Here is a 14,138-nt window from a genome sequence, read left to right as displayed (position 1 = left end):
GAGAGCGCTGTTCTGGGACCCCCCAAACCACCACCCACTCCACACACACAACCACCCCCACACACAACCACCATCCCGCACGACCCCCACCCCCAACCATTTCCACGCATGTGAAGCGTCTGCTATGTACTCATCGCACCCTCCTTACAATTACTTGCTAGAAGAGCTAAAAATCAAAAGCTTTAAAGTCAGATGCTTGTGATTTCCAACTGAATTTCACCGAGACATGCTGCATCTTGAGTATCCACAGCAGCAAATGAATAACATCTAGGCCCCTAGAGAGGCAGGTACTCACCTCCGCTTATCATTAAAGAAGTTTGGCTTCTCCGCCTGCACAATGACCACATCAAACAGGTCCCTCCAGTCCTTTCCGACGATGTACCGCATCCCTTTGTCCCTAAACAACACGTCAGCACCTCGTTAGTCTCACACTGAAGGGATTAACTGTTTTTGCAACTTCTTCTTGCAAATTTCCAACTGGGAAATGCAATACAAGCAGTGAGCCAGGGCGAGCCGGGAATCACAGAACAACTTACACAAAGCTACTGGGGCTATTGGTGATGAGAAACATCTTCTTGCCATGATCAGCCAGTTTGGCCAGCACTGCGCGGGTCTGCTCGGCATAGCAGATGTACTTTTCTGAGAGCAAACGAAAAGTTCACACACAGATTCAGTGTGAGGTCACCCAATCTGCAAGGGCACTGAACGGGGCCTGCGGGCCCAGCGCTGCCCGGGGCATGTGGGGGAAGAGAAAGATGTCTTCAGGAAGCCTTGGTCAGGGTGGGCTATCCATGTCTGACTCATCAGTAGCCTAGACCCCACCTCCTCTGTCTACAGGGGGGAAAAACTAAGGGGCTGCAGCTGCCAGCACCGCTCCTTCTGAGTCAGGATTACGTCAAGTTCTAAGGTAAAGGGGAGGAAGACAGCTGAGACTCAAGGATGCAGGGTCCTTGCACTGCACTCAGAAAAGTGCGACAGAGCCTGCTCAGCGCCGCAATGAAGGTAAAATGCCTGCACGGTCCCATGGCCATGGGCAAGCCTAACGCAGTCTTCGTGGTAATGCTGAGTACGTACCAATATCTGCTTCGATGGCTCGGTACATGATTCCTTTGATGTGCACGTCGCGAATTGCATCCTGTCAAGAGACATGTTTTTAATCAGTGAACGTCATTAGCCTGAGTAACTAACTGTACACGTGAAACGGAATTCAAGAAAACAACTGTCATGAGGAGCCTGGCAATCTAAGCACTAACTGAAATCTAAATTCTGGCCCATGTATCATAGGGGGCCCCTGTGGGGAAAACTGGAGTGGCAGTGGCAGTTTTCAATGCAGTCTGTAAAAGGGTCACTGGAAGGAGGTAACTTGTGAGGATAATTCTGAAAAAAGCCCCACATGAGAAACCTTCACTTATATGTAGTATCGTGAACAAATGAGTCCAGGTCACCTGAGCAAAGGGCCTTATTGTGCTTTTTGTCTTTGCGCCCTTCCCTAGATCCCAACGGCAGGTTCAGTCACCTAGAAAAAGAGGCAGAGACCGATGACAGGAGGGATGCCCCTCCTTTAAGGCCACCAGTGACCAGCGAGTGCTGTCAGCGGGAGGGCAACTGAGGCAGAGCCGGGGTCCAGCCTGCGGACACGAGGAGGGGGATGCAGCTGGACCGTGACAGGCTCAGGGGTGTGGCAGCCTCACGCCTGGCAGGTGTCAGAGTACAGCCCCGCTCTCAGGTGACAGTGAGCAGATCCTCTACAGAGGTGGCACCCTTGGAGGCACCTGTGGCAGGGGACCGGGGTGCAGAGAAACTGGGCCAGAAGCCTTAGAAAATTAGTAGGCAATTTCTGTCCAGTGCGCACCCTGAGCTGTAAACTCAACCCCGATCCCCTTCCAGCACAGGCTTGTTTCAACGTGACACCGGCGGAAGGCGGTGGTGAAGGGCAAGGTGGGGCCACACCTCCAGGCCGGAAATCTAGGCTGGGATATTAACTAGCTGTTTACCTGTGGTGTGGGCAAGTTCCACAGCCTCTCTGTGCCCCAATTTATCTGTAAAATGAGGGTGATAATAATAGTATCTACCTCAAGGTATTATTGTGAGGATTAAACTGGTTAATATGCATGAAGCACAGAGAAAAATAATGTCTGAAACACAGGAAAACTCTGCCGACGTGTTCCCTATTGGTGGTCATAATACAAACAGTAAAAACTGAACTTTTAAATAAACAACCCTCCTCATAAGTGCAAATGGTTGCATAACTACAAGTGATTCTTAAAGTTTCTTAAAAATGAAGTATCTGTGTGCACAAAAAGGAGACTTGAAACTAAATATTTAAATTCAGTTCACATGACACCAGACTGATACCGAGAAGCTATAATTCATCTTTTATCTGTCTAAAACCCATGATTCAAAGCAGTGATAATTTAAAATCATCAAAACATATAATTAAAACATTGTAGTATATGAATATTGAACTTTTAATAATTCATATATTTAAATGAATATGTATTATATATTTTATACAAACATTTTTATAACATGCTTAGAAATATACACATTAAATAAATAATACATAAACATTTTTAAGTACTGAAAAAAGTTCAGCTTAAAGAGTATATAAATACATGAATGTGAATTAAAATATACAAAGTTATATAAATAAGGTGTGTATACAGGCATATAAATATTTATATTCCCCTGTCTCCCCCTCGAAGTGGATTTTCGCCCACAGCTGCTGCAGAGCCTCGGAAAGCCTACATGACCCTTGTGTGCAGGAGAAGGTGGGCCTCCCGTGGGCAACCACAGGCCCTGCGCCACCCCCGGGGACAGGAATGCCATGTCTCTGTGTAGAGTCTCCCCGGCCGGTGGCCAGGCTTGGGATGAGCCGGTTACAGGACAGACCACAGTCACCACTTGCCCCTCTGGCTGGGTGCCCTGGCCCCAGCCTTAGGTCAGAAAGAATTAGAAATCCAGGTAACAATATGAGCACCCTCTTCTTTTAACAACAAATGTGACTGACTTCCAATTCTCCTAATGTAACATCTGACAGTTTCCAGGGACAAACCATTAACACAAGAGCTACCAGGCAAGAGGCTATTTCAAACACCTAACATACAAAGGAGCCTAAAAATTCTGTTCCTTCGACAGAAAAGCAACAGGGATGCGAAACCGCAAGCCCCTACTGTCGGCACAACCTTGACGTCTTTGTACAGGTGGACAGGCTCATAGTCGATGTTGTTCTTCAGGAAGTATTCGTTCACGCAGGACAGCAGGGTCATCTCCGGCAGCGAGAAGATGTCCATGAACTGCTTCATGGTGTTCCCATGGGAACTCTGTGGGGGGAGCACACTTTAGAAACGGGGGCCGACACCCCAGCAGAGCCAGATGTGACCTTTGCTGAGGGGAATTCTGGTCAACATCTGCATCCCTCTCCCTGAGAAAAAGAAAATTCTAACAATGAAAAGTAAAAATGTTCACCTTGTTCTTGTCGCTTACAGCAGAGCTGACGTCTCGGTCTAAATGTAAATGGCACATCCAAGGAAATGCCCTGATTTCCCCTCAAAAGTCTAACCAGCCTCCCTTTCTACTTCATTCAACTCCCAGCTCACAGTCTCTCACAGGACTTGGAGGAGAACTGGGAAATAGGTTGCTGCCGTTGGAAAGGCAGAAAAAGCCACTTAACTCTACTGAGTTTGAGCACCTCACTAGCCTGTGTGACCTTGAAAAAGAACCTTTCTCTGAAAGCCTGCACATTATAATAGTCAACCAAAGTGTCATGGGTTCGATTCCCAGTCAGGGCACATGCCTGGGTTGCAGGCCAGGTCCCCAGTAGGGGGCGCACAAGAGGCAACCACACATTGATGTTTCCCTCTCTTTCTCTCTCCCCTTCTCTAAAAATACATAAATAAAATCTTTTTTTAAAAAAAAGACAATGCATCTAATAAGACAGGAAGCAAAAATAAGGTGAGCAAAGAGAACCACAAACATTAGAAAAGCAGAGGTTTCCCTTCAGGTTCAGGGTAACTTGCTGCCCTCAATCTCAGGGAAGGCAACAGCTGCCCCACTGACAGCCCCCAGTGACTTAATCCAGAAACTGGGGACACCTCGGGGAGGTGGGGGCAAACGGGGCAGGTACAAGGAAGGTGCACAGGGCCTTCGTCGGGTAGAGAAGAAAGGGCTAAGGAAGGAGAGCCAGGAGAGAACCTAGGGAGCCTGTGACATACTCCTCTCCCTCAGACCTTGGGTCTCTCAAAACACAATCCCAATTTCCTTGTCATTTCCCTATGGGCAGTCACAGACTCTAGGAATTCAAGCTCCTCCCTCTCCCAGGCCATGCTTCAAGAAGGAAAAACACAGGCTGTTTTAAATGAACAAAGCATTTCTCGTTACCTTTCCATAGAAGTCGCTCATCTGCTCCAAAGGCACGTGGGACCCCTCGTACATTTCAATGACTTCTTCGTCCGGGACAACACTGAGGCCTCTGGAAGAGCGACAGGCAGGGCAGTTTAACAGCCCAGCGAGCGAGAGCAATGACTGTTACACCTCTGGCAACAGCGGGGCTTTTCCAACCTAGGTGTAAGGCCCTGCCACAAGGAGGCAAGATGTGCCACCAGGAAATGCTACAAATGACGGGCAAAATGCTGCTACTATTACTACTGCTGTCATTCTAATGGTAATAAGAGCAGAAAAATAATAGTTACTACTGCATGGCACCTACTATATGCCAGATATGAATTCCACAGTCCTTCACCTAGTTCTCAGCAATGATAGGAAAGAGGCACTATTATCCCTCCCTTTTTCCAGCAGAGGGAACTGAGGCACAAAAAGGTCATGGACCTTCCCCAAGGTCACCCAAGTAGAAGGTGGTGGGTCGGCACCGGGTCCCAGGCTTTGCGGCTCTTCAATCCCTCTGTCACACTGCCGTCCCCAACAAGGCACGAGGCCTTCTAATGTCTCTAAGGGGTGGGATGTTGTTTTCTTTTTTTAGTGGCTTTAATACATTAGGATGAGAAAGGCCCGGTGCTGTCTCCAACATCCTCTGCCCTCCAGGACTCTACCCGAAGGTCGGTGCCGAGGGGAAAAAGTCATGTGCGAGGCCCAGGTGGACTAAACCCCGTGACACACGGCAGGAAACCTGGGTACCGCCTCTGCCAGGCGGGTGGGGGGGGGACCCAAATGCTTTGCGACAGTGAAGGCCAGTTTCCTCATCTGTAAAAGCCAAAGTAACACCCACCACCGGCCCACCTCTGGAGTGGCAGGAGAATCTGCGATGAATCCAGCTCCTCCACACACGGGAAAAAATAAACCCTGGAGGCCGAGTGGCTGGATTTCAGCCCTGCCTCCGCTGCCAGCGCCGAGAGCTGGTGCTTTCACCCCCGGCTCCACGGTCTCCTATTTCCTCACCTGGAGCTGCACGCTCTAGAGTGTGAAAGGGGGGAAGGTGTGCTCCTCTACCCGCTTCTCAGGCAGAGAACGTGCTTGAGAAACAGACCCTGCGAGGAGGGATCCCACAGAATGAAGCAGGGAAACAGCATGCTGTGCTCCAACAGGAGTGTAAACTATTCAGTAAGAGTTTCAGTTGCTAATACAAATAGGCTGCTTAAAATAAAAAATTCACTTGGCCGATATTAAAATACATACAAAAAATAATCTACATTGGATGTCACTTTAATGAAAACTTAATTTTAGCCTCTTTCCTCCATTCTCCACACTCATATTACTTCTAAAAATATCCGAGTAGATTCATTAATATTTTGCCTCCGATCTCAATTACCTTGTTACAACTACTAGCCTTTGAAAACAAAAGAGGCACTGTACTTCCGCTTATCTTTGTTCCAGAAATCAGATAAGACACTGGCACGAAACCAGATCATTCTGGACAGTGACCTTGGAAGACAGCTCTTGCTGAGGTAGCAGCAGTCAGCTGTACGCACCCCTAAGGTTTTAACACTTGGGAGGAAAACACAAAAAGTAAACGAATTCTGCTGGATGAGTTCCCTGCCTCCACGCTAGGCCCGACCCAGCCCTTTGGAAGCCACTGCTCTCTCTGCCCACGGTCACAGCCACCCGGCCACAGGAGCTGCACCCTGAAGGCCCAAGTAACCAAACATCAGCTCAAAAGGAGCTGAAAAATCAGTCCACAACAGTCAGCTGAATTCTGTGGGAGGCAGCGCCCGCGGATGGAGGGCCCACCACGCAGAAGGGCTGTGGCAGGCTCGGGAGGACTGCCACCACACTTGAACGCCACCTAAACGGGCACTGACAACTACTTTACACAGCCCTGTGTGGTTAAGAGAAATATTAAGGTTCGGAACAGAGGTCTCAGCGAGCCTGCCTGGGTTTCAAAGCCCGGCTCCCTTCATTAATATTCCTGAACAAGGATTTTAACTCTTTCCTTGGAATTTAAAAATGACAAGGATCTCACTGTCATTTTTAAACTGGGAACAATCATAATGCCTCTCTCCTAGTGTTATTGAGAAGACTAAGTGAGTTACTGTATACAAACTGTAATCATATATGATATGTATATAAGCGCTGGTGGGTCTGTGAGGGGAAGAAACAACCCTAGCTTTTCACGAAGGCTCCAGTTAAGAAGTGAAACTGTGGGCACAAAACGGGACTGCAGTGGAGAGCAGTGTGCCGCCTTCCCTGCCCAGCAACGCTCACCCCCACCGCCCACAACATAAAATTCAACCTGATGCAGAAACCGCAGGCTCCTGCGGCAGGTCTCAGGTCTCAGGTCTCAGAAACGAGTGAGGCTCAGGCAGAAGCTTTCTTCTCCGCCATTCCCTCATTCACTGCCTCTTTTGAGGAGAAAGGCAAAAGAAGTGGCATTTATTTGTGCCTATAGTTCTCTGGGCACTCGCTGCTCCAAGCATGCTTTAGTTTGCATGACAAGCTGCCCCTATGGAGGGTACTGGAACGGTGCCCATTTGACAGAGGAGCAAAACAAGGCTTTGTGACAGTCGAGAGCTTGTCAAGGCCACACGCGTCAGTGGTGGGGTCCAAGTGCCCGCTCAGGAAGCGTGACTCCTGAGCTCACACACACACCCCTGGTGGCTCAGCCACACCCCCTCTCAGCACTGAGGCCACAGCGACCTTGCCAGGACCTAACGCTGGACACCTCTTCCCTGATAAACACCTCATCTGGCTCCTCCTGCCTGGCCCTGCCCACACATCCTAACACACTGGGTCATCGACCTACAGGAGAAACAAGGCAATTACGAGCACAGGATCATGTGACCCCAGAGGAGCAAAGAAAAACACCATTTCCGGCTGAGGGGTGAGAGGCCTCACAAGTCGGCCCTGAAGGAGGGCTGGGATTTCAAGAAGCAGAGAGGAAGGAAACTATCCTGGCAGAAGGGCTGCCAGCGTGAACAGATGCCAAGCAGAGAGAAAACAGAACTCAGAGAAAAGGAACACACGTGTTATTTGTACCTGCCCAGCTTCCACTCCTTCTGAGACCGGATGAAACTATAGGGAAGAGAAACTCCCCTTCTCATCTCAACCTGGAAAGCCTGGTGATTCCACACGAAGGGGCCAGCCCAGGAGGCAGCCAGCCGCACCTGCACCGGCACTGGCCTTGGACTAGACAATCAGGGAGCCAATACTGTGTTTTCATTTAAGCCAACCCAAGTTGGGTTTCAGTCACTTGCAACTAAGAGTCATAACCAACCGAATGAGTGAAGGAGCTGCACATGCACAAAGAGGAAGCTAAGAGAGTGGAGCCATCCTGGGTTTTGGAAGAGAAGAGGGTGGCTGAGCAAAGTGCTTTAGGTAAATCAGCTGAGCAACAAAGCCTAGGATGGATTCCTCTGCAGAAAACTGTAAAAGCCCAGGAGAGAAGGACTATGAGTCTGAGCCAAGGAGCTTACTCTTACCTGTAGACAGTTCCCAGCTGGATGTAATGAAAAGCATCAATCTTCATCAATACAGCCTTCAAAAACATAAATACAGGCACACGTAAATAACGCACAACAATTTGCGTACTGAGTGAGAATTCCAGGTGTCATTATAAATCCTACCAACATTAAGTCATCACAAGGAAGCACTGGCAGATTCTGAAATTGTTGCTTGCTGATTAAAGCACCGTGCAACTCATTAAAGAAAGATATGATGCCCTGGCTGCTGTGGCTCAGTGGACTGAGCACCAGCCTGTGAACCAGGGGGTCGCCAGTTCAATTCCCAGTCAGGGCACATGCCCGGGTTGCAGGCTAGGTCCCCAGTAAGGGGCGTGCAAGAGACAACCACACATTGATGTTTCCCTCCCTTTTTTTCTCCCTCCCTTCCCCTCCATCTAAAAATAAATAAATACAGTATTGAAAGAGAGAAAGAGAGAGAGAGAGAGAGAGAGAAAGAAGGAAAGAAGGAAAGAAAGAAAGAAAGAAAGAAAGAAAGAAAGAAAGAAAGAAAGAAAGAAAGAAAGAAAGAAAGAAAGACAACTGGCTCATCCGCAAAACACCACAAGGGACTACTGGGAAAAAAAACGTTATCTCTGAAATTGCTAAATGCATTCATGCTTTTCTAATCACTGCCTCTTGAAAAAGATTTTTTATGCAAAGATGTTTTGAAGAATTTAGTTCTGTGGCCCCAAAGAACATGAATTTTAAATGATTTAGGTGTTGAGCAAAGCACCAAAAGTACATTTTATCCCCCAAAACCGTTAAACTAGAAAAACATGAGGATTAAACCTACCCGCTGCACATCATAATGAAGTCCACGAATTGCAAAATTTGGGTCGTATTCATACTTCCTGATTTCCGCAGGGTACTAAGAAAAAAGAAAGAAACGAGTTGTAGCTAACAAAGTGGGTACTAGGTTCAAGGTAGTGTCCAGATTTGCTCCTTGTACAAAGGCCAAGGTGGCCGATGCACTCTAGTGGGAAGGTGGGGTCAGAAGGGGCGGATCCTGCCATGTCCCTCCGCTTCTGGACAGAGGACTTCCCAGGCCCCGAGCCCTCCATCCAGCCCCCAGCACAGGTGGGGCCTCATCCCCCAACTTCCCTATCTCCCCTGCCCCCTCCCCTCCTTCCCTCTGCCCCCTAGACTCCCAGCTCCCTGAGACCCCAAACACATATCTGCTTCTTCCTTGCTTAATACATTGTCACCCGCCCCTTCAGCTCACATTTGAGCACCTCCATGTCGCAGCCCCTGGGTGAGCCCATTACCAGGTTCCATGAAGAGACCCTAGCTGAACTTTCCAAAGGGGCCCCTCCACCATGTAGCTTCCATTACGCTTCTCCTTTGGCCGGCAGGCCGCTGCTCACCCTCCAAGGGCTGGGGGGACCCAGGGCTGTCAGCACAGCGTCCCCCCACTCAGGCAGAGAGAGGCCCTTTCTTAGCACGTGGCTCCCAGTCACTGCTCCGACACTCTGGCCCAAGCATGCACGGCTTTTGGGGGCAGCTCAGCTCCCCTGCTATTTCCGGGTTATTGCACCATTCCTCAAACTATGCAAAAAGCCCAGCACCCTCTTCATCTACTGCACCAGGCGCCCGAGTCCTTCCCTCCTCCCCAAGGCTCTGAGTTGGAACACCAGCCACCCCGCTGACAGCCCCGGTGCACTGTGCACCACGGGCCCTGCCATTTCTGTGTCACCGATGGGACACCGGAGGCACCGGATCGACACCCTGGCCTGGGCTGCACGCGGGGGCGTGGCGGGTGAGGAGTCCTGCTCAGGCCTCCGCTCTCCCCATACCCTCCATCCTCAGAGCACGGACTGGCAGGACAGAACATCTACGCCCCAGTCGAGAGGGGCTGTGTCACCAGAATCCTCCAATCACAATGTAAGTTGCCCAAGTAAAAACCTAGGCACCTGCCTTCCAGCAACAAAAAGGCGACCACAGGGAACACCTCGGGCTACACTTCCTACAATGCTCTCGGGCAGGAATAGTCCAACCAGTGGCCCGCAGGCCGAATGCAGCCCAGGGGGGCTCTGAATGCGGCCCAACACAAAATCGTAAATTTACTTAAAACATCATGAGAAATTTCTGTGCTTGCGTGTCACAATGTATTTAATGTGTGGCCCAAGACAACTCTTCTTGTTCCAGTGTGGCCCAGAGACGCCGAAAGACTGGACATCCCTGCGGCAACCAAGACTGCGGGCGGGGGTGGGGGCAGCACAGGGGTGGGGAGTCGGGGTTTACTACTCTGAGTACCTGGATCGACATTCCCAGAATCCTGAAAGGGAAAATAACCCACAGACACATCTTTCTGCAGTCTAAACATCTCCCAAGCAGAGGCCTGGCAGACTGAGCGCCACTGGCAGGCCTGCCTGGCGCAGAAGTTTCTCCAACTACATGGAGCTTGTGAAAAATGACATAAACAGAGTCGTCTGAAATGGAGCTGGACCCACCGTCCCAGAGGAAACTACCCTGCATGTCTTGCTCCCTGAACCTTTAGAATGTTTGGCCTGGGCAGAATCACCTTTGGCCTGGGCCAAACCAACACTGTCTTCCAAACAAGTGTCAGCAAACAGGAAAGCAGACCTCCTGACCACAGTGACATAATTAAGGACATTCGTTAGAACCACTGCTATGTGTAGCTAAAGAAGAACAGTTTATTATCACCAATAGGATTTTCTTTCTTCTATTTGCGTAATTATTTCCCTTCCCTTTCTCACAAAGTCCCCTTGCTGTCATCACATGATAGAAACACTATTTGGGTTTCTGCCTCAATCAGTGCTTACCAGCATTGCAATCCTGTGATCTCACATAAATTCTCGTTGCCTCTCAAAAACAAAAACAAAAACAAACAAAAAAAAAAAACGTTGTCAACAATAGTCAAGATGCACAGGAAACCTCTTTGCAAGGGCTGCCCTGCTAACTTTTCATGGCCAAGGTCAGGCTGGCATGAGAAAATTTCCCAGTACCACCAGGCTAACCACAGACAGCAAGTTTTCAATTCAAGCTGCATGAAGCGCTGACTCAAATGTCACATTCAGGCTCATTTATCTAACACCTGCTATGCGAGCCAAGGAATCATTATATGTGATATTTCTACTCATGGGTGTTCCCAAGAATTCAGAACACTGTGCACAGTTCATACACAGCCTGACCTCAGAACCCAACACACATCCTCAGGACCCAACACCCACAACCCAGAACCCTTGACATTTCATGGCTCCTCCGAAGTGAGGCCATGGGATGCCACCCGCTGGTCTCCGTTTAACCCGGGAGTGACAAATAAGGGAAAGGAGAGGAGGAAGGTGTTTAACAGGTTCCAGCGAGAGGGGCTTCTACTGAGCCATGTGGCACACTGATCTAGACACCTTCTGCGACTTTCCTTACTCCCCCAGCATTAAGGGCACTTCATGTCCATTTTCCTCTTGAAGAGTCTGAGGGGTAGAGTCAAGGAACCTGCGCAGGCTCGCAGACATGAACAGACATCAGGCCGGTACTTGAACCCTGGTCCACCCCAACCACCCCACAATCAAGTCCGAACCAACCCCGAGCCACATACTGCATGCTCATTGCCTCTTGTGACAGCAGTACCTGCCGCCTCACATGGCACAGTGAGTCTGCTGAGAGGACTCGTGGTGACGCAGTGGAGGCTGGCTATTTCTGCTGAGACAGGTGTGAATGAGAGCGAGCGTATACTCGCTGAACGTGGACTGCTCAGAAGTCTGGCGGCGCCTTCCTGGAGCAAGGCTTATCTGGGCTTATCTGTCACTCTTGCCGCTTCTAGGGGAGCCACTCCTGACAGATACACAGTGATAGATACAAATGGTCCAGAGACCACAGCAGACAGAAGCAGCTGAAGGAGCCTTCACAGGACCACATCTGATAAAGAAAATAGGCCCCAGGGCTGAGGGATCAGGTGTCAAATTCTAGTCCTACCATGGGCTCGCTGGGTGACCCTGGGCAAGATCATCTGTCTCTCTGGGCTTCAATTTTTTCTCATTTCCAAGGTAGAAATAACAAGAGTCCTGCCCTACATGAAAGCAGAGAGGAGTAAGCCAAACGATGCCTGTTGGGGATCAGGACCGTCTCCCCAAGCATGTAGCAAGTGCTAAGGAAACCCAGCTGCTGCGCTGGACAGGGAATTGGGAGGCCTGGGCTCCCAGGCCCACTTCACTGGCCTCTGCTGCTCTCCTGGAGGACTTCAGAGGGTCACTTAACCTTTCCCACCTCCCTTTGTGTGGAAAATGAAATGCCGGAACTGAGTGATGCCTATATTCCACCTCTGCCCCTAAACTGTGATTCCCCTGCAAGGGGCCAAGTCCCAAAGGTCCCCACGACGGGCCCCATTCCAACACGCACACACATGCACGCACACGCAGCATCTCTAAGAATAACAATCACAGTAACATCTGGTCGAGGAAGCCAAAGCTGCTCCCATCAGCCAGGAGGCCACACTTCTCTCCAATGGCCTATGGCTAGATTTTCTGGATCCTTCCTAGTTTAGAAACTTTCCATCATCCTGAAAAGCATGACTCCCCTCACATGTCATGAAGATTACTGGTATCCCTAAAAGCAGGAAGAAATGCAATAGATAAAAGACTTTCACTCAGGACTTTTGTTTAAAACAAATCTTATTTAGGCCCAGGCTGGCGTCCTTCAGTATTTGGGTTTGTTCCCACTCCGGGTGCAATCTGGGCAGGCCGGTGTGTGTGGACAAAGAAAGATCAAGGTTCCCCTGGAAAATGCTACAGAAATGTCCCTGACAGATCCGAGGAAAGTTAAGACTAAAACACCATGGAGAAGCCCGAGTCCCCATGTGTGCCGTTCTCACAGATCTGTAGCTTGGCCATGTGCCCCTCGCTGGCAAATGACAGAGCTCTGGCCGCAGCCCGTGACCTCGACACCACAACCCTGCCCGTGAGTTCCAGAGGTCCAGATGCCTGTAAGTACATCCATCTTTCAGAGGATATTTAAAGGAACCTAAATTACGAGTCTAATCAGAGGCAGGGCAGCAGGGCATAAAGGCAAAGCTCTCTGAAATCCTTACAAAACAGGCAGTGAGGGCAAATGACCTGCATCAGAATGACAGTCACACACCAAGCACAATACATTCGCTTATCTGTGGAGTTCACCAAAGACATCATGTATTGACTGAGCACGTACTTTGTGGCAGGGCCTGGGAATGTAGCCCTGCACACGACGGACAGTCTCTGACCCCAAGAAGTTTCCATCCTACCTTGGAAGGCAGGCCATAAACAAGTAAAAAAACACATATGGTATCATGCCTGATGGTGAGAAATACTATAAAGAAAATGCAGTCTAAACGTTCAGAGATGTGGGGGAAAAAAAGAGAGAGAAGCCAGGGCTCAGGCAGCCAGGACGGACGTTCCAAAGCAGAAGAAATGGCACGTGCAAAGGCAGGCGCAGCAAGCAGACCGGTGTGGCTGGAGCAGAGAGAGGGAAGGTGGGAGGAGAGGCTGGCGAGGAAACTGGGGGACTGGGAGCTCTGGAGGCCTTCCCTCTGCCATTAAAATGTGGCAGGAAAGCTCAGTGGGGGGCAGGGCGGGTTTTTGGCCCCGGAGTGCCGTGATTAGTATTTAAAGGTTCACTCTTGCTGCCAAACGGAGAGCAGACTAAGGAGCACGGACAGAGAAGCCAGGAGGCGAGTCAGGAGGCCACTGCACCACCGGGCGCAGGTGAGGGTGGCTGGCAGCAGTGGGGCAGGTGAGAGGTGGGTGCAGTCGGGGTACGAGTTGAGTGAGTTTCCTCTGCATGCGTGAGAACAGAGCTCGCAGGTGCACGGCGAGAATCCTCCTGGAGAGAACGGCGTGGGAGAGGGGAAAAGGAAGCCGGACGGTGAGAGACAGCACGAACACCCCTGCCAGGCAAGGCCGACACCGCAGCTGAGCCATGCTGGTGGCATGCGCCCCGGACAAGAGGCGCCCACAACGGCGCTCCTCCTCTGCGGTCTTCCTTCCCCAAACCCAGAACCCCGGTCTAACGATAAGAAAAACATCAGACAAATCCCAAGAGAAAGACATCCCTACCTAGCACCCTTCCAAAGTGCCGGGGCTCCCAGAAACCAGGAAGGTCTGAGAGACCGTCAAAGCCAAGAGGGGCACACGAAGGACATGAGGTGAAAACTAAGGACGCCTGACTCGAGCCCAGACTTCAGTTAGTAACAATTTATGCATACGGGGTCTTTGGTTGTGATGCACGTGCCATGGCAACGTGGGCTGAGTGTGTGCC

General features: G+C 50.1%; 1 protein-coding gene across 1 annotated transcript in view; it reads right to left on the bottom strand.

Annotated features, from left to right (window-relative positions):
* The window catches only part of NT5DC3 (5'-nucleotidase domain containing 3), a 49,593-nt gene that overhangs the window by 16,462 nt on the left and 18,993 nt on the right, over window positions 1-14,138 (bottom strand). The window contains exons 3-9 of the mRNA XM_054574616.1: window positions 8,686-8,760; window positions 7,872-7,927; window positions 4,381-4,471; window positions 3,186-3,323; window positions 1,075-1,135; window positions 537-639; window positions 296-397 (exon numbers count right to left, since the gene is read on the bottom strand). Coding sequence (XP_054430591.1) covers window positions 296-397; window positions 537-639; window positions 1,075-1,135; window positions 3,186-3,323; window positions 4,381-4,471; window positions 7,872-7,927; window positions 8,686-8,760 — 626 coding nt within the window. The remainder of the gene's footprint in view (window positions 1-295; window positions 398-536; window positions 640-1,074; window positions 1,136-3,185; window positions 3,324-4,380; window positions 4,472-7,871; window positions 7,928-8,685; window positions 8,761-14,138) is intronic.

This window comes from Pteronotus mesoamericanus, unplaced genomic scaffold (genome assembly GCF_021234165.1).
Source record: "Pteronotus mesoamericanus isolate MK-2021 breed Mesoamerican mustached bat unplaced genomic scaffold, CSHL_Meso_final contig_263, whole genome shotgun sequence".
Lineage (NCBI taxonomy): Eukaryota > Metazoa > Chordata > Mammalia > Chiroptera > Mormoopidae > Pteronotus > Pteronotus mesoamericanus.
This window is presented reverse-complemented; position numbering and strand designations above follow the sequence as displayed.